Here is a 25,390-nt window from a genome sequence, read left to right as displayed (position 1 = left end):
ACTTTTGATCAAATTGGAGTGCTAGAAACCACAATGACCTACTGTGTAAGCACATTGAGCTTAATGGAAAAACCAGCATGAAATTCTGATCAAGCTCGTCATGTAACCAATAGGGGTTAAAAGGATTGTTCTGTAGAGTGAATAAAGGTCTATGGACTCTACATCAGACTTATTAAACTATACATTTGACAGATGTAATTTCAGTAAGCAAAAACAAAACAAACAAACAAACAAACAAAAAAAACCAAAACGCGAAAGTGACACTCACTGTCCTGATGTGACTGGTTTTGGTGCAGAAGGTGGAGAGGGAGCAGAAGAGGTCACAACCGAGGTAGCAGCTGCTTGTGTAGCAGGTGTAGCTTCAGATGGAGGTGCAGCATCTGGAGAGGGGATTTCTACATGTTTCCAGTCCTGCCCTTCCTCCACCATGAGAGCAATGAGAGTGCCAAGGCGCACATTGCGACTACCCTCTTCCATCTGTAGAAACAGAGAGAAAGAATGGTAGTTGAAGTGTTTGTGGTCGGGGGGGCGGGGTATTAGCAAAATTGGTTCAATAATTTCATAATTACAGGCAACACTGCAGGTGAATGGCTCTTTTGAAATAGATGAAGGGAAAGTGAAAGTGGGAAAAGTGGCATTCATCACTTAACCTGTGGTCACTGAACAGATGAACCTGCCAGGAATTATTAGGGGATCCCTTGAAAATGACGCCACCTTCTCAGTGACAACAACACTTCATTTTCTGCCACTCTTGAAGAATCTAACTCTGCTGGAATAGGTTCGTCGAGTGCACTGGATGATGTGCTCTTCAAAGCTGTCAACTATTGATTTACCGTATTCTTATGAAGTAAGCCAAATCCAGAGCAAGCTTTTTCCCCATTCTCCCGAGGCTGTGTGAGTTGTTGTTCCTCACATATTGAACAGTCTAAATGAAAGGCCAAAGCTTAACATAGCGTGCTCAACTGCTGCATTGGACCTCATTTCAAACCGTATGTCCTTATTGAGCTGCCTCTAAACATGTAGCTCAATTTGATGAGGAGGACAATTAGGAGGATAAGGAACTAGCTATGTTGTTGTACTTAAACATCCAACAGGATCACAGATGAGTCAAAGAAAAAAAACTGACCAATAAATAGTCATAAAGAAAATAATTAAATATTATAATAATTAAATAATGCAATCTATCATCATAATGCCAACGTTGTAAACATAATCCACCCCTTACTTTAGGCTTGCAAAATCAAAGTAGGATTTTTAAAAAAGTAATATTAACTCACATCTACTAATCTGCCCCATATGGTAAAACATTAAGTTTTAAAGAAAACATAATCCTTAAATGACAGGTTAAAAATGTATTTTTTGCATTATATAACTGTGCATTAAGCCTATGCGTGACTTATTCTTCATATTTAATGACCCCACAGTGTCCTTGCTCGCGAGTGGGAGGTGAAAGATGAGGTAATATGTTGTTCTGCAAATTTCCACAAATATCCATGTTCAATCATGAAAAGGATTTTTCTATGAAAACAAACACATAAGTTACAATGTGCAGGCCAAATAAAAGAACAAAATGTATCAAGACAGAAACACAAATTCATTCATTCATTCATTTGGATAACCCACCCAAAATTCTTGTGTGTGTAATAGATTTAAATTGTGTTCTAGGAAACACATCAGCAGGTGAAAATTTGCAGTCTAGTACAATAGTTCTGTGGTAGTAGGCTATGGATTTAACGCTGTTTTGTAGCCACTCCACCAACTCCCCTATGTCAACCAACACAAATAACTTCTTAAGTGATACTAAATACTGCTTAATATTTATTTCAAGTTTACATTATGCAGACGCACACAACCAGCACTGCTGATAGCATTCAAGGGCTAATAATCAGTAATGCTGTTACAGTGTATCGTGTACGCACACGCACAAAAAATACTACCATTGCCAAAGCACGTGAGTGGATCTTTGAAGTAAAAACTCACATGCAATGTTCACGGCAGGCATTGTATGTATTTGCATAAACAGATGCTTCGTGCACTACGGTGATGCGGGACTCAACACTGCCATCAAATGGTTATGGAACACCAAAACCTATGGGAAGTGCAAATTATGTTTCTAACCTCATGTACATACAGTTAAGGTAACTGAACAAATCCATCTCCACTGCAAGAAAGTTATATTCTAAATCGTTGCTGCTTTTCTATCCTCATGTCGTCTTCATGACTCACAAGTCTCTGCAATCAAAGGAATACTGCTGTTGTGACTTATTAAAGAGATGGTATGGAAAGTTGCAGTGGTGAGGCGTGGACAGTTACTTTGTGGCTAATTTTCCTATTACATATATTTGGAGGCATTTTTATTTCAGACCACATTTGGGAATAACCATATTTAATAAATTACTTTGTGTAACTCTTATGTCCCAGATGGGAAATTTATTGTAATCTGCAACATTATTTGAAGCTTAAAGAGCATGTCAGGTAATCATTTGAATCTAATGTGACTGTGACAGTTTCTGCTAGGAGAGATTGCATAATTGCCACAGGGAGGTTTCCCACAGCTGGGAGAGTGAACTCACATGTGTGTGTTTTATCCCCAATATCACAAATCAAGTTTTATTATCCAGGCTATTTTTCTTCGTTTTAGTTACTTCTCTTTTGTATGGCAACTGTGTGAAAAACGAAGTCAGCTATCGGTGAAAAACGTGAAGCACGTGGCATTAATGTCTACAGCTTACAATGGTGCTGCAATTTAGGATTTTGCAGAAACGTTAGACTCACTATTCTCACTGCCCTGTGAAAAAAGGTATAGATTTCACATAGTGCACTTAAGAGACCTCTCATGAAACCTTCAGAAAGGCTAATGATATTACAAAACCAGAAAATTTATGAGGCTTAACTTTCAACATAATGTTTTTATGCAACAATACAAGCCCTTTGAGACTTTCAACAGCTTATTGACAATAATCTCAGAATGACAGTTGCTGGATGCTACAGCTGTATAACTTTTTAGATAGGTTACCTGATAACGACCACTTCAGGTCTGTTTTTCAATTGTTATAGGCTATACTGGCATACACAGTGTACAGAAGAAGATGAACACAAAGCTCAGAAGGACCCTTTGATTATACAGTGCATGAGCAGTTTACTTGCAGAAGGAACACAAAAACAGAGAAAATGAGACAGTTTAGTTAGTAAGGCAAGGTTTGTTTCTGATCAATAGAGCATGACAGATAATGCAAAAAGAAGATGGCAGTTATATCTTTCAACTTATCAAACAGACTGACAGTCCAATTTAAGCTCTTCCACATAAAAATCACACATGTGGAGGGGTGATAAATGACAAACTTGACAGGTTAGCGCTGCAGAATGCTTTGGACATCCTTATCAATTCATTGATTCATGAATCTTCCTCTAAATCTTTCCTGCAATTTACTTTTGGTCTTAATCACCACCTAACTGCTCTTGCTCTTGACGAAGGCGGTCGCACTTTTCTCCTCCTCCTCCTCCTCTCCCTTAGCTTCCCTGCTTAGCCTCTTGTGTCCTTGTCTAGTCTCGTGTTTTTTTGTATTACTTTTCCCTGGAACACTCTCTCACAGCCTGTTCTCTAAAACCTAAAAGAGAATTATGGATTTGATCAACTGGTCCCTGAATGCAGTTGACACCCTTTTCTCAACGAGAAGTCTGGGCTCGGGTGAGCCTGAGTGCTGAAGATATCTCCCTATTCGGAACCATGATAACAGGGTTCTTGCTGATCGGAGCTGGCTTGGCCCTGGCTTATCGAAGAATTAAGGAAGCGGAACCGGCTGTTCAAACCCCCACAAGGCTGCCCGCTGGGATTGAAACGATGGGACGAGGCGTGAGTTTCTCAAAATGGGCTCATTGAGTGCAGCACGGATAAGATCTTGGAGAAGCTCACGGCTGCCGTGAACCCTCAGAATAAGACCTCTGAGTGCAAACTGGATTACATCTGGAGGGGCTCGCTCAGAATAACACCTTCGAGCGCAAATTGGATCACATCTTGGAGAAGCTCACTGCGGTCGTGAGTTCTCAGAATCAGCTCTTTGAGCACACGAATGACAACATCAGGGAGCGTAAGTTTGATAACATCATGGAGACGCTCACGGCTCTCCAACGGGAGATTGAGAGACCAGTGTTGGACTGTTAGAACAGCTTTGAAATTCATATGAGTTGTTAGTAAAAACCACCATCACTTCATTCGGATACCCCTTTGGCTCCAGCTGCGGTCTCAAGGCTGGAGCTGAACAACAACACCCTGATAATGGACTGTGTTTAGACTGTTCTTCCCATTCTATGCAAGGCCACCTGGGTTGGCTGGAAGACTGTTTACTTAGCAAAGGATACTGTCTCAGCTGAACTCTGGACACATACACACAAACGCACACAGACATATATACACATGCTGATGTACACTCATCCCCCCTCCCCCCTCCAAACACCTTCGACGCTTATTCCCTTCCGATGCTGACAGTGGATCAAGGAGACCAGCGCATAGGCTGTAGGCCCGGATGTACTGTCTACATCGGCTGTCTCTCACCCTTTACCCATCCCTGTTGCTTGTCATGTGTTTCTTTGGTGTATTGGTGTATTTGGTGTAGCACTTAATAAGATGCAGTAATCCATTGTGCTAGTGTTCAATATCATAACACGAGCAGGATCCATCTCCTCTTCCCTTACGCGCGCCAGCCATGGCTGGAAATTGGTAGTGTGCCATAGCAGTACTTGACCCCCATAAATAAACCCTGTGGTGCACAAGTTTCATGTCTGCTTTAGTCCGTACAGGATTGGACCAGCTGCAGGTAATTATCATAGCCTATAAATTAGAAACCCACTGTGTGTTTGGAGAGCCACAATTATACCTCTAAGGCCTTAATGCACTCTGACCCTGACAAAGTGCCACATTTCCGTGCCATGTAAGAAGAAAATACAAATCTCTGAAACGGCACTAAAGCCTGCTGGTTTTTCCAATACACAAGTTCTTTGTCACAGACTGATAGAATGAAAGCTTGGGGGCTTATCTAATGTAGACCATCTATCTCTGCCAGCTAAAGCCCCTACCCCCAATTCTTCGATGGTTGCTATGGAAACTACTTCATCCACACAGTAGCTAAGACAAGGATGGAGTAAGGGAATGTGAAAAAGTGCAACCAAGTGAAGACAAAAAAAAAAAAAAAAAATTTATATATATATATATATAATTTTTTTTTTTGCATGTTAATGCATAAAACTTGTTCACAACATGGGTGAGAGTATAGATTATAATAATATATATATATATATATATATATATATATATATATATATATATATATATATATATATATATATATATATATATACACACCACCGGCAGATAGAGGAGGTGGCTGATATGCAGAAATCCTACCAGTGGCTGGACAAAGCTGGACTGAAAGACAGCACAGAGGCACTAATCATGGCAGCACAAGAACAAGCTCTGAGTACAAGATCCATAGAGGCTGGGGTCTATCACACCAGGCAAGACCCCAGGTGCAGGCTGTGTAAAGATGCCCCTGAGACAATCCAGCACATAACAGCAGGGTGCAAGATGCTAGCAGGCAAGGCATACATGGAGCGCCATAACCAAGTGGCCGGCATAGTGTACAGGAACATCTGTGCCGAGTATAACCTGGAAGTCCCGAGGTCAAAATAGGAGATGCCCCCAAGGGTGATGGAGAATGACCGAGCTAAGATCCTGTGGGACTTCCAGATGCAGACGGACAAAATGGTGGTGGCTAACCAACCGGACATAGTGGTGGTAGACAAACAGAAGAAGACGGTTGTAGTGATCGATGTAGCGGTTCCGAATGACAGCAATATCAGGAAGAAGGAACACGAGAAGCTGGAGAAATACCAAGGGCTCAGAGAAGAGCTCGAGAGGATGTGGAGGGTGAAGGTAACGGTGGTCCCCGTGGTAATCGGAGCACTAGGTGCGGTGACTCCCAAGCTAGGCGAGTGGCTCCAGCAGATCCCGGGAACAACATCGGAGATCTCTGTCCAGAAGAGCGCAGTCCTGGGAACAGCTAAGATACTGCGCAGGACCCTCAAGCTCCCAGGCCTCTGGTAGAGGACCCGAGCTTGAAGGATAAACCGCCCGCAGGGGCGTGCTGGGTGTTTTTTTTTTTATATATATTTTATTATAATGTACACACACACACACACACACACACACACACACACACACATACATATATATGTATATATATTTATATATAAATATAAAAAAGGTTTATAACTGAAAAATTAGTCTATCGTATACTCCGAATTGTCAGTGTATCTGGGTGTATATTTGTGAGTATATCTGCTTGCGAGAACTGGCTGTGTATTTGTTTTTGGTGTGGTTTCAAACACATCGCCTAATTAAACCCTCTTGCTCCCAGGCGTCACTACAACTTGAGCATTTCCAAAATTACACAGCCAGAGAACATATTGTATAATAATTACATAAGGCACTCTTTGTGACATGAAGCAATATTTTGGGTTTTGTGCATTTACAGGAACATACGCAGAAAATACCCAACCACTATTCCTATTTTTTCTTTTAAATTAAGGCAAATCTTGCCGAAATTATTGGGAAATTACCTCTGATTCCCCTTGCACAAAGTCATTAAATCAGAAACATGTATTCATAAAGCAATAGATAGAAAATATTTTTTATCTTTCTGAGAGAAAAAAAAAAATGGCGTACTGATAAAAGAAAACTAATCGGTTGGTCTTTGGCAGCCTATTAAAAATTCAAACAGCCAGCAGACTTGGGGGATGGAAAGAAAGAAATATCTGTCAGTAAAGGCACCTTGTCAAAGCTTTGCTGTCACTGGAAAGTGAAAGTTATTTAACAAGCACAGCCAATTAACAAAGTCAATGAAGGAGCCTTAAAAGATGATGATATCCTGCGTTAATTTAAACGATTCCGTAACATAACATTAACAACCGCACACACATCTAAACACATCCTCAGACCTTCCACTTAATAACTTATGTAATAAAATCATACCCAAGGCCCAAGTATGCCTGCTCTTTGCAAATAAATTCCCTTTTCTAATAATCTGTGTTAGAACAGCTACATGTGTATTTTTGCTCACTCACCAATATCTTCGCCAAGACGCCGTCATCGTTAGATTCCATGGTAACCACAGCCTTGTCAGTCTCAATCTCGCAAAGAGCATCACCTGCTGCCACTGCCTCACCTGAAGACGTAAACAAACACATCTGAGAACTTTCAGATAATAAAATAAACATTTGTTTGGTATTTCAACACCAAATTTTATATTTTCTGGCAGTGTTTCGGACCTTTGTGGAAGTGCAGCTTTTATTCATTCTATCATGAATGCATGAATCACAATCATCAGTAGTACTTTGAATCGCACTTTATACACAAAGAGAACATATTTGTTGCATAAAAATGAAGGAATTCCACTCAAAGAACAAAAAGGTTATGCAAAAAACGTTTCTCCTCCAGCTTACATATCAAATGAAAGACCCAATCAATGTTTCATGGGAAAGAATGTGAGATCTGAAAATGCAGCAAGTCTGATAGAAGGCAAGATCGTTGGCTGTCCCAGTAGGTTCTCACTAGTCCACTTCATGAAAGAGCTGGAATATATTATCATCTGATTTGCAAAGAAATAGGATAGCAATTAGGAACCACTGGTTCTGTAATGCCCAGATACTTAAGAAAATTCACATTTTTTGTTGCAACTGAAATGGGATTTCAGTAAAGACAGAAACAAATTGATGTTGTCAGTTCTTTGGCAAAAAAAAAAAAAAAAAAAAAAAAAAAGGAAACCAAAAACCGGCTTTTGCAGTCAATTTCAATCAATTTCACGGACACAGTCAAGACCAGGATCAATATGAGTGAATCTTCTTATTGGCTGTGTGATAACAGGAAGTGGTTGGAACAGATAAGGTTTATAAAATGTAGGTCATTTTTGTGTTGCGCTCTGGCTTCCCCAAGGCCAGGGCGTGAAAAAGGGTTACCCAAATTTGATATCTGGTCACATTTTAATCAGCTGTGAGAGGATACATAACATAGGAATGTAGCACAAATTTTGAAAACAGCATGCCTAAAAAAATATTTTGCAAAATTGCTAATAATTTTCTAAATGTATAGGATTTATTTCAGGCAGGATGAGGTGTAGGAAAGAACAAACAAACACAAAAATAGGGTAGGTTAAGGAAAGATTAGTTGGAAAGAAATGGGGGAAGGTTGGAAGAGCAGAGGGAGTATTGATCTTGGAAGCCCCTGAGAGTTAATACAGATTGGATTGGTATGAGGTTTTAACACCACATGACCCCTGGGGTGAGGTGCAATGTGCACAAATAAAGATTAAAAAAGGTGACCCTGGGCATTTTCACCTTTGCTCTACTTGAGTGCAATGGACATAATGACAAAACTAGCCTTGTGCCTTGCTGAAGAATTCATCTACCACCAATCAAGTTTCAGCATTTTTTTTTCAGGACATTATGATGTCATAGTCAATGTGACCTCTTAGATATAAATGTAATTGCCCAATCATTTACCATATTAAACACTGTGTACTGTCATAATTAGGACTTTATTCTAGAGTATGGACAGAGTGAGTGTGATCCTTGATCATCAAAATCTAATTAGTTGATCTAATCAAGCGAACATCTATGCCAAGTCCACAGAAATTTAAACCTTTTTAAGTGATATTACACCGACTACAATGGCATATGTAGAACGATAAGCTAAAAATCTATTAACAACAACCAGGACTGTCAGTGATGCAGAGGCAACAAAGTACACAAATCCAGCTTATCCGATTTCTCAAATTCATATAGATTTAGTGTAGCATGGTGCTGCACTGTTTCGAATGGTTGGCTTTGAATCCTTCAAAATCCAAATATTGACTTTCAAGCTCGTTAGAAATGTACAAATATAGCACACCACATATAGTGTGCATCCATGCATTTTTGCACGCTTTAATAGTTTGTTGCACCTAACTATGTAAAGTCTGAGAATACGTTTTTGGAGACGTCTACATCAGTGTGATTTCTGCACACTACTGTAATAAATATATTAGACATGGTTTTAATGCTATGGCTCACTCAAGAATACCTGTAAAAATAAATTCTCCTAAAATGAACCTTTTCACTATTGTTTCAATGTTTTGCTGAAAAAAATGATAAAGGATTCATTTGACCCTTTCAGATAGATCCTGTTCAAATATGAGTTCAAGCAGCTGTAGTATTGTAGATATATTTTTCTTAAATAATTCATCTGTTTTTTTCCACCTTTCTTACTCACTCACACACAAACAAACTCACATCTAACGTCAAGTCACAGCACATAGCAACACAGCAGAGAAGCCAATCAGAATTCAGCATCTGGCCTCTTGATAAATGAGTGTGTGGCTAAGGATCCTGGCTATGCAGAGTTGCTAAACAGTGACTGATAATGACTGCCATGGTCCTTGAGCCAATTAGCCACCAGAGGCCCTCAGGTGACCCATTTCTCAGGCCTCCCTCTCTTACTTTAAGAACTGAATATATTTGGAAACCAACTGAGCATTCAATTTACAAAAGCACTACAGGGGAGGATATTACAAGTACAAGAAAAGTGAAGCATCTGTCCCTTTGGATAACACATTAAAACGCACAGAGGTTTAAAATCTGTCAAAGAAGCTCAGTACAAATGTGTGATGAGTGTCTGTTAAATTTTCTAATAAAGTCTTTTGTCAACATGTGCTTTCTTTACCTTCCTTCTTCAGCCATTTGACTATGTTTCCCTGCTCCATGGTAGGAGAGAGTGCGGGCATCTGCACTTTGAGTGGACTGACACCTAGAGGAGAGAAAGAAAATAACATATGATTTACGACGACACATAATGTCAAGGGTTTCATTAGTTTAAATTTAAAACACCTCCCCACCCACCCCCCTTCTTTCAGAAGAGAAAAAAAATTAGCCCTTCCAGTAAGGTTTTGCAATTTCATCTAAAATATGTGAATGTCAAAATGCATCAAGTAACAAGCTCAGAAGTAACACTGAATAGCTCGAACAAAGCCCTTGGGGGTCAGTATGTTCAACTTGCAGCAGAGCACAAGAGACAGCAGTACCATGAAAATGCTGCCATGTCACTTATACAACTGTGCTCCTGGATGACACCGCACCAGAAGCTGCAGAGGCATTTGTATCATTGTGGTCCCCAACTGTCACCATCTGTAGTCACACAGAAGGCCACAGTTCACACTAGAGCTTCAGGCTGCCAGAAGAAAACATACATCCAAGATCACGGCTTTACTACATATGGTAGTAAAGCTGAAAGCAACAAAAATAAGGTTTAGAGCTCAAACACCGTACAACTTAAAATGCATAGCCCTTTATTTTACACATTCTTTATGTTCACTGAACTACACACATATTACAGTCATTTATAATAGAATTTTTTTATGCATGATATTTTTTATGCATATATTTTTTTTAAAAAAGCTTCTGTTAGCAGAATACAAGATTAACCCAAACAGGTAAAAGAAAACCAAAAACTAAAAGTTAAAAAAAAAAAAAACCTTTCCATTTGACTCCACACTTTAAATTAATCTTACATAATAAAACTCAGGCAGTCGAGTTAGTCAACTTAAACTGATTAAAGTCATATACATGTAATGTAAAATAAAAAATGAAATTATTTGGGGATTCGATGATTCAAATTTTTGGTATGTTAGTTTTTATTGAGGGTGTTACATGGCCTTTGTTTCATGTTGCGTGGTCTTGAGCCAAACTGTGAGCTGCTGCCACCTGCTGTATGTTTGGCAGTGGTGCAAAACTTCAATGTGTAAAGAGTTGTGTATTTATATGTCATACGTGTTGCTTCAGTACTCAAAAACAGAAAATCTGTCTGTTTATATTTTATCTTCTTCATGCTTAAAGATTTATTTCTGGATGAGATTCACTGTCAAAGAATGACATCTGTGTAACTTTCCATATGAAATCCATATGCTCACAGTGAATTTGGGACTGAATATTTTATTTTCATCACTGACATGTTTACATGTCACAATGGGAAAACAAAAATGTAATTAAGCGTGGGAATCATGGGCATATCATGGGCACAACAAGTTCCACCAGAACAGCTTCAGTGCATCTCTTCAAATCTGCAAATAGTGAAGTGCCAGTGCCCTAAAACAACATCATCATGAAAGAGCTAGTTTAAGGTTTCGCAATAAGCTGCCTTTAAATAAAGTTCTGATATACCACATTTGGAACCCTTTAAGAGTCATGGCAACAGATCAGCCTCCATAGCACCCTATCCCCAACGTCCGATTTTGTCACACCAACCGTCTGTATCTTCTCCACTACATCCTCTGTGGTCTTTCCTCTTTTCCTCCTGCCAAGCAGCTCCACATTCAATACCTTTTGCCCAGCATATCCATTATCTTTTCTCTGAATATATCCAAACCATCTCAGCCTCGCCTCTAACTTTGTCAAAACGTTCAATTTGAGCTCTCCCTCTGATATACTCAGTGTTAATTTTGTCCATTCTTTTCACTCCCAATGGAAATCTTAGCATCTCCAACTCTGTCTCCTGTCTTTTAGTCAGTGTCACTGTCTCCAGACCTTAGATCACAGCAGGTCTGGCTGCCATCATGTAAACCTTCCCTTTCACTCATTCTACTATCACAAATCACATCTGACACTCATCTGCACCCTGTCTACACTATCTTCACCTCTCTTTTGCACTGTTTATTGTTTTGGATGTTTGACCTTACGTATTTAAATTCATCTACCTTCACTCTTTCTCCTCCTTGCCGCTTCACTGTTAGAACTTTTTGGAGCTAATATTCTTTTTTTAAGATTTAATGGTACTGCTACAAACGTGACACAGCTTTGATGAGGGAAGTTGGCTTACAGGGAGAGAAATAGGACTGGTTGGAGGGATGCAAGATAATCCAAGTGATTTAGAAAGCGGTATTAGCAGATTTCCATACAGTTAACTGCAAAAAATAACCATCACACTTTTCGTTTAACACTCATGCCAACCCTCTCATTTACCAACACTGCTGCTATCTGTCATGCCATGACAAAACGAGAGCAAAGTAACGTTGCACCATTAAAGGGTAGTGACGATTGCAAATGCCAGCGATTGTCAGCACAGAAAGGGCAACAGCCATTTACCTGGTAAACTGTCAACACTTACCGAGTACCCATGGCGACCGAAAGAAGTGTCTGACTTGGTCTTGCCATTGGTGTGTCGACCTTAAACATTTATTAAAATTATTCAGTCTGAGGCCAAATAACATTCCCTGACGACCCAAACGCAAGGAGGCCGCCATGTTATCGTCCTCCGTCGCCGAGACGTGTCCATACAGATGCCTGACGACAAAAAAACAAGGAGGGGGGTGGGGTGAAGAAAGACAGAGCCGTTTTCTACCATAAAATCTGTATTTTTAAAAGAAAAACATGAAGCACAGAAAAATGTTCAAACACAAACACTGGACCAATGAAAAAAATTACCCCGGTGATAAATGTATTATAAGCTCGTGTTGACATTAACGAGCAGGCAACAAGAGTCCTACCTATATTGGTCCTTCAAGTGCTTTTACAATGTAGTTTTGTCGCTTTTAAATAGACTCAGTGAACTACTGCCCTCTGCTGTGAAGGTAATTTGTTAAAGGATGAAAAGGGTCGATGCTCATGCTGAAACTGTTGTTGTTGTTAGTACTACATCGAAGAGGAAAGATATGTACGCAGAGCCAGGCTGTGAGAAGAACAAATTCATTCCCGTTACCACAACAAAACTATTTATTAATTCATCTATAAAACAAGTGTTTTCATTATGGAAGAGTGTGTCGTTGGTTTAGTATTTCTCTCTGTAACTCAGAGACTTTTAGACAAAAATGTTTGTAATAAATGCATTGTAAATTGCACACATATTACCAACGACATTTAATTCAAAATGTTTCTTTATCCATTTTTATTCTGCTTATTCATTCAGGGTTGAAGGGGGACTGGGGCCTATCCCAGCTGTCAAAGGGAAAAAGGTGGGGTACACGCTGGAGAGCTCAGTGTATCACAGCCTAACATGCATGTCTTTGGATTGTGGGAGGAAGAGATAACCCACATAGACACAGTGAGAACATGCATGCAGCACTTTTGGAACCAGGAAAGATCTTGCTGTCAGGCAAGATCTTTTTTGGCTCAACAGGCAAATTACATAAAAAACAAACAAACAAAAAACTGTTGCACAAATATTATATAGCCTAGGATTGATCTATTTAGTATATTTATTTATTTCTCACACAGTTTTGACTGAATAGAAAAATGTATGAAGACACCAGAGTTTATTACTTTGCAACTTTTTGACAACAATAGATTTTTAGTAAAATGCTACCTGTCTGAAAACAAAACAAGCCCAGAAAATGAGTAAATGTCATATCTATCCTGAACTTTATCGTCATCTGTCATCAATCTCAGTTGTGCTGCTGGTAGCGAACTGTGTCCAAGACAGTATCATGACTATTCTGGGAAAAAAACATACCAGTGTGAACATTTGATCCTGCAGTCTTTATTTTCATGAGATTTTAACAAGAAATATAAATAACAGAGGTAATGGTGGATGGTTTTATTTAGCTGCTTTGGTTTTGCAACAGTGGTAGAGCTGGTTTATATGCTTTTAATATTTTGATGTTCAAATTATTTTTGAACTTTGTTTTCACTGAGGATAAGGGAAATTCAGTCAAACCAAGAAAAATGAGCATTGTGTTTGGGTTTAGGAAATCTTGTGACTTTACTCAATAAAACAGTTATTTAACTATTTTAAATAACAGCAGAAATAATGAACTTTGTGTTTTATTTCACGCCAAAAAACATTATCACACATTTCAAATATAATACTAATGCGTTTAACCTTCATGTTTTTTGCAAAAAAATGTAGACTTGACACTGAAATTCTACCTATTTTTTTTTTGGTTGACACAAGGAAATTACAGCTTCAATTAATGGCCAAATGCAGACAAGGAAATAAACATTAATGGGAACTCCAAAATCTACAAAGGATATTGGCTTCGTTACATACTGGAAACAAATAATTTGTGCATTTTCATGAATACTTCCTCATGTTTTTGGTTACAGCAAAAAATATGAACAAAGGTCATTTCAGAATTAGTTTTTGTTTAATGCAAATGCAGAAGAAAAACCAAAATACTTAATTTCTTCACTCTTCCTTCTTCACAAGTAGTTTAAATGCTACTTTCCTTCCTTATCATAAGACTATGATCTAGTGTGTCATTTTGTAATGGGTAATAAACTGTTAGATAGACCTGCCCCTACCCCCAAAAAGCAAAGCTGCATCAGTGACACAGCACTAATCTTTCCAACTCACAGTGTTGGGTTGGACGCCTCACAGGTCCATTTGAGTATGAGACAAAAATGATAAGGGGCCCAGATAAGCTGAGCCAGTGTATCCACTGAGAGAACACAATAGCCCCACTTATTGGCATGGGATGCAGACATAAAATCACATCTTGCTGTCTTCATGCCCATGCTTAGGCTATCTTTTATCACTTCCCTGTTCTTCCTCTTGAATCTATCTGATTGAATTAATGCTCTCCCTTTTAAATAATAAAATACCCTTTGCTTGGTTTATTCAAATCAGAAAATCATTTTGTAACTATAAGAGATAAAGGTACTTGTGGGGAGGTATTGCATATGCTTTTTGGCCAAACAAAGGCAGCCATTGTCTAATAAATCAGAACAAGGAGACCACTAGATAATTCCACCCCATGTAGATTTTGTTGTCATCTTCCTAGACAATTGTCTGGACTGTTCTTATTATAATAGCATGTCTGTAAAAAAAAACAAAAAAACAAACAAAAAACTCACACAAGAATTCAAAGTGCTAAAGTGAGGCACATGGATTAAATATCTCCTCAGGTGCAAATGTGTTTTTTTCTTCCTTCCCAGATCTGTTACAACCGGTTTGGGCGCATGTTTGCATGAATGCTTTCGTTACCAGCACTCGATGACTTAGAACCAAGTCCTGTAAATACATGTCACGCTGGTTTAACGGTGCTCTCTTGAATTTGTCAGATATGGTGTCTTGTCATACGTGCAGCTTGCTTCTGGGAGCCATTCGGTCACATACAGCACTATTCGTGTCACAGTATCAGAAGTATGTAAAGCTACGATTTGTGATCACTGGGCAGTGGTCTGTTAGGAAAATCATGCTCTTGTCTGCAGAGGTTACGTGAGTCTAACATTTGCATAACTGCTCAATCATCTTCAGTGACTCACATCAAAGTCTTGTCTTATCACAGCTCACAGCAGTGATATAATGTGCTTAATATTATTACAAAGTCAAACTAAGGCTAAATGTGAGCTGTTGATGTATTCCTGTGCTTCTGGTCATTACATTCATTAATTTCCCAATTCATCTCTTTGTAATACAGTATATCAGCGTTCATGTGCAATGAGCCTTAATTTGCCTTAAACCACTTACTGGTATGGTATCACGGGCAAATGCAGTAATGGTTACATAATACACAATTCAATATCTGCCTTGGTGTTTGCTTGACAGTTGCATCTTTCGCCATGAGTATCCAGAGCATTAGTTTTGTTAGTCAATTTTGAAATTTTCTTGTCACATAAACAGCACAGATTAATTTCATTATCATTTCTTTCTTCATTAATTATGTGTCTTATTTGTGAGAAGTAAATTTTAGGAAGTTCACAACGGATGTTATGACACAAAGCTGCTTTAAAAAAAAATTCAGTTAACTGATTTTGACACTTGATTTGATACTTTTTTTTTAACTATAGTTGACATTTTCCATTTTCCTTTCACTATTTAAGGGTCATGTACAATCTGTAACTTTGTATACATCGAGCCTTAAATACAACTACGTTTGATTTTGTATACATTTCAAATGTATGTATGGATCATAACAAAAGCAGCTCCAGAGAAACTATAGAGTGTGATTTCTTGATAATAACTCTAAAAACAAACAATGGGATTTGATGAAGAAACACTTCATTTTGAATTACATTACTTCATGTAATACAACAATACGACAATCACTAGCAATTATTTCAGTCCAATCAGGAAGATTCTGTTTGTACCACTTTACATCAATTCATTCACCCATCCTTGAAACGCCTCTACTCAGATATGTTTTTTCACCAATAAGGAGTGTTCTGTTTATCCTTCATACATTCCATCAGTTCTGATCACAAGCTATTGACAATTATACTTTAAGAACAGGACATGTATTGTCTTTCAGTCTACAGCATGCAGTTATTGCCTTATGACGCATACGCATAAGACAGAATAGTGACTAAACTGAAAACAATGCAGTGCAGCACAGTGCGAAAGTGCAAAAGATAACGACTGAACGTGGTGTCAGTCATCAATATGTAAAGAAGGCTTGCAAAAGCCAGATTAATCAAAGTTAAGATTAGCCATGGATTTGCTTGCAAATGCAAGCCAAAGAAGGCAGTCTTTTACTGGCACTACCTTTATCTTGCTGGCCATCAAGGCCCTCTCATTTGTCTGCTGCCTGCAGGAACCAGCTTGGCAGCTACGGCACACAGTGGCAAACAATTAACTGTGTGGCATTTCACACTGTCATGATAAAGCAGTAACTACCAGCACTATCTTTAAGTGCATGGCTTTTCAGAGTCAAGCTTGTAACAGATTTAGTGGAAACAAGGCTTTCACTTGTGGATCTAAACAGCACTCTGTAGCTCATCAATATTGTTCAAGTTTGGGCAAGAATAGCTGCAGTTTGCATATTAGACTGAAGCCAAATGCTGATTTACATGTAAATGTCCAATGCTGATTCATACAACTAAAATTCTTGAATTCAGTCTCAGGTCCTGGGGCTTTTATATTTGGAATTTGAATGTTCTCCCTGTGCTTGCTCGGGTTCACTCTGGCTTCCCTACCGCAGTCCAAAGACATGCTCGTTAGCTGGTGATTCTAAATTGGCCGTAGGTGTGAATGCGAGTGTGCTTGTCCAGAGTATCTGCTCTCGCCTAATGACAGCTGGGACCGGCTCCAGTCCCTGACACCCTGAATTGAATAAGCAGTTAAAAAAATGGATGGACGGATTTCAGTTTCTTAATTTACATTCAGATTGTACACACGGAATTCAGGAAAATAAAGAGTTTCATAAAATAAAAACAGTTACAAGCTTTATTTGTAATATCAACAAACATTTACACACTTTCTGGACAGTTCAATTGATGCAAAGTATGAAATAGTACAAACCATATTGTTACGTTGTAAATATTTCTAGTTCATCACCAGTTTATGTATTCTGGTATTTCAGTGCTGTGCTTTGGCCTTATTATTTTTTCTTATTATTGTTTCTTTTTTTTTGTTTGGTTTTTAAGCAGTGAACAATCATCCTTTCCAAAGTACACTTCACAGTATCAGTGTCAAAACACGCTACATACATTTCTTTGCCACATGTGCTTTGAATGTGTTATCAACATGTGCTCTTTTGGTACTTGGAAAAAGCATCTGTTTGAAAAGAAACATCTGAAAACTCTTTAAAAAATTGGTTATTATCATTTTTTTTTCATCTTTTTAAAGCAAGATTTTAAGTGACCATATCTGAGGTTTGACTGCTATTAAGGCACAGTAAAGAATATTTCAGTGCAGTATCACAACAAAGTTATGAATTAAAATAAAAAAAAAACAGACAGAAAAACAGTTTAAACATGTCGTCATCAAAAACAGCCAATGCAAACTATAATAAAGCATTAAGCACACAACACCAAATAAAACATAAATTAATGAAACCGTCACTTGTCTGACTCTCTCCATCCTCTTGCATTTCTTCCAAACTTGTAAACCAGCCTTCGGCCATCTACTCGTTCTAGGATTTCTCTTTTGTAGTAATATCTGTAAGACAGGACGGACAAATAAAGTCATTTTAGGTTATCAAAAACATATATGAAAAAAAAGTCTTGCATATTTCACTTAGTTGGATTGACTGAATTAAGTAAAGTTTTACTGCTGTTTGTGTTTCACTCCATTTTCCCCCAGTCAGTTCAAAATAATCCGTAGTACTTTCCGATAACTTCCAATCTTTTGCATTTCAACTGACAGTTGAAATGCAAAAGATTCTTTGCGTTCTTATCTGCCATTTGCTGGAAATGCCAGGAAACTTACTGACAATTCAGGTTCTATCACCTTGGGCTACCTCACAATTTACAGTTTACTTGCTCTTAACTTTCTGTTTAGAAAAAGACTGGCAACTTCATACATATACTCGCTTGTGCGACTTTAGCTTTGTGCTTGCATTTCAGACAGAGTTTAAATTCTTGCACCCCAGTTGCAGTTGTCAGTTACTGACAGCACCAATCTGAGACAAACAACATCCTAACGTCTTAATTGTGATTGTGTGTTTATTGTATGCAAACATAAAGTTTATATTTGAATAAGTAATGTAAGAGAGCTGTGAGGGGTTGTACCTCATTGCACGGCTTAGTTTCTCGTAAGTCATGCTGCTGTTATTTTTCTTCTTGCCCCATAATTGTGCCACTGCCTCTGACTTCAGGAAACGAAAAATACCCTCTGTCCGATCCTCCCACTTTATCAGTCCTGGGTTTCGCTCTGGATTCAGTAGAATGTCCCTGATAAACTCCCACAAATGGGTCCCCCTTGGGTCTTTGGTAAAAACAACAAAAACGTAGATAGTGGTTGTTTAATAAACATCAAAATTACATAAAAGGCATTAATTTATAAAGATTTTTTTCTATTACTTACTGTGTTTTTTGACTGGATGTGGACGGGTGAAAGATCGTTTGATATCTGGGAAAGAGATTATTAATTGTGAAACATAATTTTCAGTTACACAGTTTGTTGCTCTCTATATAGTACAAATAAATCTTCACCTGGACTAGGAGCCCTGGGAGAGGCAACAGGTGCAAGGGGGTGAACCGAGGGGTCATAGATTTCTAAAAAGAAAGAAGTCAAGTCAATATTTTTTGTCTGTGATGAATAAAACTTGAATAGACGATAGCAGTAATATCACAGCAGTACCTCCAGGTGGATAGCTGACATCTGGAAATGGACAAGAGAAGTCTACTGTGAAAGAAATAGGTAGGAAGCAGGCTTAATTAGGACAATAACACAACGAGTACAATGAACAGGAAAATGTATTCATTATAATGCTGATGTTTGTGTTTTTGGCTAACATTTTGTGTGAAGGACTCTTACATTCAGGTTTGCTTTCCATTTGCCCTATATCCACGTGGTACTGGCCTGTGCAGAGATATGGACGGAAAAATAAATGAAATATAAGCATAAATTGCAAATTAACTTTTAAGTCATAATGCTTATTAATAGACATTCAAAATCCATTACCCTATTAGGGTCAGCCTAATGTATATTAGTTAGATTTTCCAGCCCACCTAGCAATAAATCTCTTGTATTGCATGGTAATTTATGGCATATGCAGCCACTTTTTTACAAGCCCAAACAAGAAGATGTTGTTGCATTTCCAGAGCAAACAGAGCCAGTACATTCACTATTTTCAAAATGGCTGGTATTGAGGGATTGGTCAACAAATTACTTTCTGTACTCCTCTCTCTCATTTTCTGGCCGTCTCAGTAGAAATGGGTAAAGCAACAGAGAAGCACCAACAAACCTTTTTTGACCAAAAAAAGTAGTAACATCAGAAATGTATTCTAAATTCCAATAACCACCAATGTCTTCAAACTCATATAGCAATAACACCCTGTGACCACAATCAGTGTGAGAACAATATTTGATGTATTAAAATATGACACCTTATCTCAAGAAACTGAGCTGGTTTCTTACAGTTGGTTACAACAATAGCAGAACTGTTCTCTAGGTTCAGTTTACCTCGAAATTCTTTGTAACCTCAGGGTTAAACCTGTTGTGCTAGATCTATTGGTGCTACTCTTGAAAAGGTATTAGCTTTATTTGCTAGATAAAATATAGTCTGCTCGTGTAATTTACATAAATTTGTATTATTTTATGTTCTTATTTAGCCACATGCTATACATACAGTTGCAACAGGTATAAGCCAGAAACATGAAGGATTAGGCCTAAGAAACAAAAAAAGGAAAAGAAAAACGTTTTGAGTTTGTTTAAAAACTCTAATTAAAAAAACAATGGATGAACCAATTCTCAGCTTGTTTCTCAGCTTCACACCCCCTTTGTGCTTTGTTAGGAAACCCATTCTAGCAAGAGCAAACAACAAATCCATCATCTCTTTGGCTCTAAGCAATCTTTTGCCCCTCTACAGCAGCATGTTGTGCGACCGCCTGACCAGCTCTGCAATCCATTCTCAACAACTCATCATCAAGACCTCGTTCCAGACACAACTCGGATCACCCAGCTTCTTTTTTATTGGCACTAATCATCTTCCTTTGCTGCCCCTTAAACCTCTCCCCCAGAGTTTTTAGACGTACCGCTCCACTTGAGCTCTGTGATGCTGTGGAAGAGAATGGGCCCCACGCTGCCAGCTGCACGGATGAAGTCCTGGTAGCTTAGGCTGCAAAGCTGATGGCCATCGATGTCAAAGTTTTGGAATGGGATGCTGGAGGCATCAATTTGGTGCATGTCCATAACTTGCTGCAGCCATTCCCACACTTGGTACTTACTCCAGAACTGAGGCTGGGACTCATGAGGCCACAGACGACTCGTGTAACCAGCCATCACCAATGAACCTGCAGGCACAGACATAATTGCTCTTTTGTTAGACTTAACAGTGACTTAATTTCGTTTGATTGTAAAGGTGTATCTGATGAGGGAAGTGTGACTCCCACAAGCAAAGGTATTTGTCAACAATTAACTGGCAAATTCATTTACTGTAGAACTATTTCTCAGCTGGGTATGTCTAATTCATGCCTTGTTTTTCAGACCTCTGGACTCTCCAGGTGAACAATACATTAGCTGCTAATTGTTGAATTATTTACATTTTGAATTGCAGCTTTGTAACCACTGAGTGAACTGGAGTCTTCAGAATATAAGAGTAGGAATAAGAATACAGTAGGCCTCATTCTGATTGTGTCAGTGTGTGCAATTATCCTCACCATCAGGATAGGGGTTAGCAGGGCCCCAGGCACTGGTCAGCTGGCTGTCGAGGGTGGTGGATGTAGTTACACTCATACTGCTACTTCTATGCTCAGATGTACCATGGCCCAGGGGCTGAGGCAGGAGGGTAGTACTTTACTGTATAGACAGATTCAAAAATAATCTGTCACCCATGGATGCACACATACTCGCCTAGATAAAGGTAAAGAAAATTGAACTTTTGACCTTGACGATGACATTCCATATTAAAAGATTATGTATACATCTCATGCATGACTGAATCTACTTTACTGAAGCACAACAGATTCACAGGATGTCAGCACAGACACTGTCCTCTTTACATTGCATCAAAGCTAAAGTAACGTGCTAATAATGCAGACAGCAAATGCTGCAGCTGCTGCTTCACATATCTGCTGTAGCAGTATTCAGTGTATTCGAGCTAACTGCCATCTGGAAAGTAGCTGCTCTGTAAATGTTTTCCCTTATTTTTACATTCTTCTCGCTGTTATTGTGGTAACCACAGGTGTCAAAATCTCAGCATTAAAATCAAGCGCAGGTCTGATTGTTTGTTACCATCAAAGCGTGGTAACAAACTAATTCTGTGTCAGCACAGGTGGCAGGTTGGGCATGTTGTGTACTCGTTATGAAAAAAGGGTCTGTTGGGTTTTGTATTTTAATCAAGGTCTAATCTATTTGTTTTTGCCCAGCTTAAAACATGAATTTAATTTGTTCTTCAGTGGTGTAATCATATTTTTGGTTGGCTTGTAGCGTCTTCCTCGAAGAAGTAAAGTAGCAGAAGACTAACAGAAAGGTAAGCTCCGCTTAATCATTATATGCAATTACAGTACAGCAGCTTATGTCCCTGTTGAGTTGATTTTATTAGCGTAATATCGACTCACTGAGGACTCGTTATTCACAGGTGCAGTTACTTTTGAAGGGTGAGGTGTTCACATATAAAAAGTAAATAAAGACATGTTTCAAATGTAACCACAAGTATATTTGCATTCCATGTAAATAAAGTCAGTCTGAATTTCACCACCTCCACTGTTTTGGTAGCAGAAGTGTTGCATGTGCACAATAGCTTAGTCATATCTTCGATGGTCCACTGCCAGCATCTGGTTTTCTGTTACCGTTGCACTGAATTTCCCTCTGAATGTTCAGAACATAATGCAGACATAGAAATCCAAACGTCCAGCTAATAGTGCTGTTGTTAAAAGAAATGAAGTGCTGTTGGTATTGATGGGATCGTATAAATAAAGCTTAAAGTTTTGGGACAATCATTTATTATTTTTCTTAAAATCTTCTTTAAATCTGTATCTGCCCAAAATGACATGAAGAGCTGCTCAGGTGTGAGTGCTGTTATTCTAAATTGTACTGACTCACTACATAATAATGAAACTATGAAAGGCTAGCAGATGAGATACGTGTTTTAAATGGCTACACATTAAACAGTGTAGTACACAGTACTCTGACTGTTCCATAGAAAACCTTGGCTGCAGTTTTATGGTAGGTTATAAACAAAATAGCTCCAAGCCATGTCACACATTTCTTCAGTAAACACTGAGTCGCCAGGATAACACATCTGCATACAGTTAGACAAATTTATCGCTTTAAAGACCTAGCAAAACAGTTTTATAGCAAACAAAAGCCAAGATTTATGAATTAGATTTCTACAGAAGATAAGGTATACATTCGTCATATCAAAGCAGAACATCTCCTCAGCTGCCAATCAGCTCAAATCTCTCATGTGTGTATCTTCAATCTACGAGTACTACAAGTGCCAAGCACGTATCTTAACAAGAGAGTCGTTTCTGCTACAGAAAGTTGTTTCTGTCAATACAACTAGCACGCAGCAGTCCAATAGAAAAGAGTCACAGTCATGAATCAATATGCTGTCGGCCAAGTCACAGAGAAAACTCATTGCACAGGATATGTCATGATGCAAGGAGACGAGCAACAGTTGAAGAATAAGTTAACATGAACATTTTGTCTGCTCTTGACAAGACTGGCTGCTTTCCCTTTAAGTCAGAGCCAAAGCCTTGTGGTAGCACTGAAACATAACTGAAAGTAACTTGGTGGGCTTTTTAAAATCTTATTTGTCTTTATTTTTAATTTTGTATTTCATTTTTATTTAATTTTGTATTTTATTGCACAAAATTGATTTGTAAAGATTTTTCATATTTTCAAAGTAAATGTGAACAGATATAGTTAAGTTCAGGGTTTATGCACAGTTTTGAACATTAACCTCAAAGCGGTACCTCTTAAAGATTCACTTTGTGAATTATACAATACAGCTTTTAGTGTCTTTAAAAGTGATGATGTCCTGTATGAGTGAAACAGATAGTCTAGCCAATGCATAACTAAAAAGTATTGTAACAAGAGACAAACTGTGAAATGAAAATACCACATGCATTGCCCACCTGACTAAAACACGGTAAAGCATCAGCATATTAAAGCATATTGAGAATTCTTATTATGATTTTGAAATGAAATAGTACACTTTGAGCCTTCGTGTTAATTATACTGCAACCAGTCATTAGTGCTGATTATCTAGAACCAGTGTGGCAGCCTACCAGAGCAGTAGAATGGAGTCTGACCAGACCTGTTAGAGGTCTCGCGAAGATCCGCTTTCAACAGTCTCCTGAGATTCCGGCACCGTAGTTTACTAGAGTGTAAAGTCAGATAAGGTGAGTCCTTTTGCTAACGAAAGCTTAGAATTAACAGAAGCATGTAGAAACTGCAGGTGCTGCCCCACCACAATGGGTTTTTTATCCTGTTAACTTCCTTATCCCACTCCAATTGGCTACCTGTTCATGCTCATACCAGATAGGTATTTGCATAATGCACACCCACACACAGAAACATAAAACAGATCCACACACACACCTGACAAAACTTTTTATTATCTCTGTTGGCAGCGTTTCCTCTCACGGAGTCAAGCACACAAACGCAAGCTCACTCACGCAGAAAAGCTTACACTTATGAGGAAACATGTACACAGATACACATACAATAGACCACAAAGTTTAAATCCTCAAAGTTCATGTGGTTTCTCAAAATAGTGCTTAACCTTAGAGAAACTTCCCTCTGTGCTATTATGCAGGAAAACAGTTGCTTGCTTTATTTCATCATGATGAACGAGGTGCTGACAGTTTGGTAGGAGGGCCTGAGAGAATTTGTTCCTTTTACTCTTTTAAAGTTGCTGGAACTGACAAAGAAACATTAGTAACTGTGTGCCTGAAAAGACTGTAATAAAATGGGGTTATAGGGGTTAGACGTTTATAAATGTCTATAATTTTACACTGTGGCCTCTTTCAGCTTTGAATTTGCATATTAAATTTGTCTCTGAGTGATGATCACTATTAGGGGGAGCTTGTTTCAGACTCACTCAGAGCAATGCGTGGCCTCACCACGTTGCAATCACATCCAACTTTGATCGTCTCGTAAACATACTAGCTAACAACATGCAGGGATCCACAGGTGTCTGAGTAAAGAGTGACAAATGCCAATTAGTTTTGGTATGTGTCCTACAAATTCCAGTCAGTATCACAGCACTGTGACAACAGTGAGCCTCTTTAATTTATGTGAATTATTTGCCAGTATGCTCCTGTCAGGTATTATGTATTTCCCTGTTGCAACATTTACAAAATCTCCTTTTGAAAAATGTGTCAAACAAGACTTAACTAAAAATGTGAAATACTGTTAGATGGAAAGCGTAAAATCTTGTGTGTAATTGAATGAGCCCTTGTACACTAGGAGAATGTATGGCAGTGGATCTGTTTTCAAATTCCTCAAAACATGTTTGTCCTGTTTAGCTATTTTTTCCACTTGACATCAAACATGAGCAGAGCAGGTATTTCCAAAAGACAATTGTACGGTTCAAACAGCATACGTGCACAAGTTAGTGTGTCAAAAAAACAAAAGCAACAAAAACCATTTTTACTAAACTTTGTCACCATTTATATCTGCTGTTGGCCCATACTGACAAAGATCAGAGGAAGTTCAAAAAGTCTATTTTTACTTGACGCCAATTAGAGTTTGGGCAAATTGTAACGTCTTTGATCTGAGATCTAAATCAGATCTATAGCATTGTACTATTACAATACCTCTCGGGACCAGAGGCACTCACAGTATCACGCTGATAATTGAAGTGACTTTGAGCAGGGTTGAACTGTATAATAGGCTGAAGCAGAGAGAAGTGAAAGCCAGGGATGTCAGGGATTTCTCAGAGCTTCTTCAGCAGAGTCGTGTGGAGGGAAACAATAGGTGACGCTGAACAAATTAATTTGCTCTTACGTAACATTGATCTGTTGAGCATGTAATCATATA

At 38.5% G+C, this 25,390-nt stretch overlaps 2 protein-coding genes across 4 annotated transcripts in view; both read right to left on the bottom strand.

Moving 5' to 3' along the window:
• Positions 1-12,363, bottom strand: part of pdhx (pyruvate dehydrogenase complex component X) — a 35,442-nt gene extending 23,079 nt beyond the window's left edge. Inside the window, exons 1-4 of the mRNA XM_003440501.5 lie at positions 12,188-12,363; positions 9,752-9,835; positions 7,120-7,220; positions 269-477 (exon numbers count right to left, since the gene is read on the bottom strand). Of these exons, the coding sequence (XP_003440549.1) occupies positions 269-477; positions 7,120-7,220; positions 9,752-9,835; positions 12,188-12,323 (530 nt within the window). The 5' untranslated portion in view covers positions 12,324-12,363. The remainder of the gene's footprint in view (positions 1-268; positions 478-7,119; positions 7,221-9,751; positions 9,836-12,187) is intronic.
• Positions 12,364-17,159: 4,796 nt separating this feature from the next.
• ehf (ets homologous factor) lies at positions 17,160-23,828 on the bottom strand. 3 transcript variants are annotated; one of them, XM_003440473.5, is made up of 9 exons: positions 23,635-23,828; positions 21,061-21,199; positions 20,437-20,694; positions 19,217-19,261; positions 19,040-19,084; positions 18,892-18,954; positions 18,764-18,808; positions 18,469-18,664; positions 17,160-17,896 (listed from the first exon to the last, which is right to left on the bottom strand). In XM_003440473.5, the coding sequence occupies exons 2-9, from the start codon at positions 21,134-21,136 to the stop codon at positions 17,797-17,799; spliced, it is 828 nt and encodes a 275-aa protein (XP_003440521.1). In that variant the 5' UTR covers positions 21,137-21,199; positions 23,635-23,828; the 3' UTR covers positions 17,160-17,796. The 3 variants fall into 3 exon arrangements, with proteins under 3 accessions (XP_003440521.1, XP_019217494.1, XP_005471037.1); XM_019361949.1 differs by having other exon boundaries at positions 19,040-19,081; XM_005470980.3 differs by having other exon boundaries at positions 19,040-19,060.
• Positions 23,829-25,390: the final 1,562 nt, after the last annotated feature.

Source organism: Oreochromis niloticus, linkage group LG7 (assembly GCF_001858045.2).
Source record: "Oreochromis niloticus isolate F11D_XX linkage group LG7, O_niloticus_UMD_NMBU, whole genome shotgun sequence".
Lineage (NCBI taxonomy): Eukaryota > Metazoa > Chordata > Actinopteri > Cichliformes > Cichlidae > Oreochromis > Oreochromis niloticus.
Note: the sequence above shows the minus strand (reverse complement) of the source record. Positions and strands in the feature narration are given on the sequence as shown.

Excerpts from the sequence above, each read along its gene's own strand:
- ehf (XM_003440473.5), bottom strand. The coding sequence starts at position 21,136 with ATGAGTGTAACTACATCCACCACCCTCGACAGCCAGCTGACCAGTGCC. Across the intron at positions 20,695-21,060 it reads TGCTAACCCCTATCCTGATG|GTTCATTGGTGATGGCTGGT; the intron begins GTGAGGATAATT and ends CTGTGCCTGCAG. Across the intron at positions 17,897-18,468 it reads AAACTAAGCCGTGCAATGAG|ATATTACTACAAAAGAGAAA; the intron begins GTACAACCCCTC and ends CCTGTCTTACAG.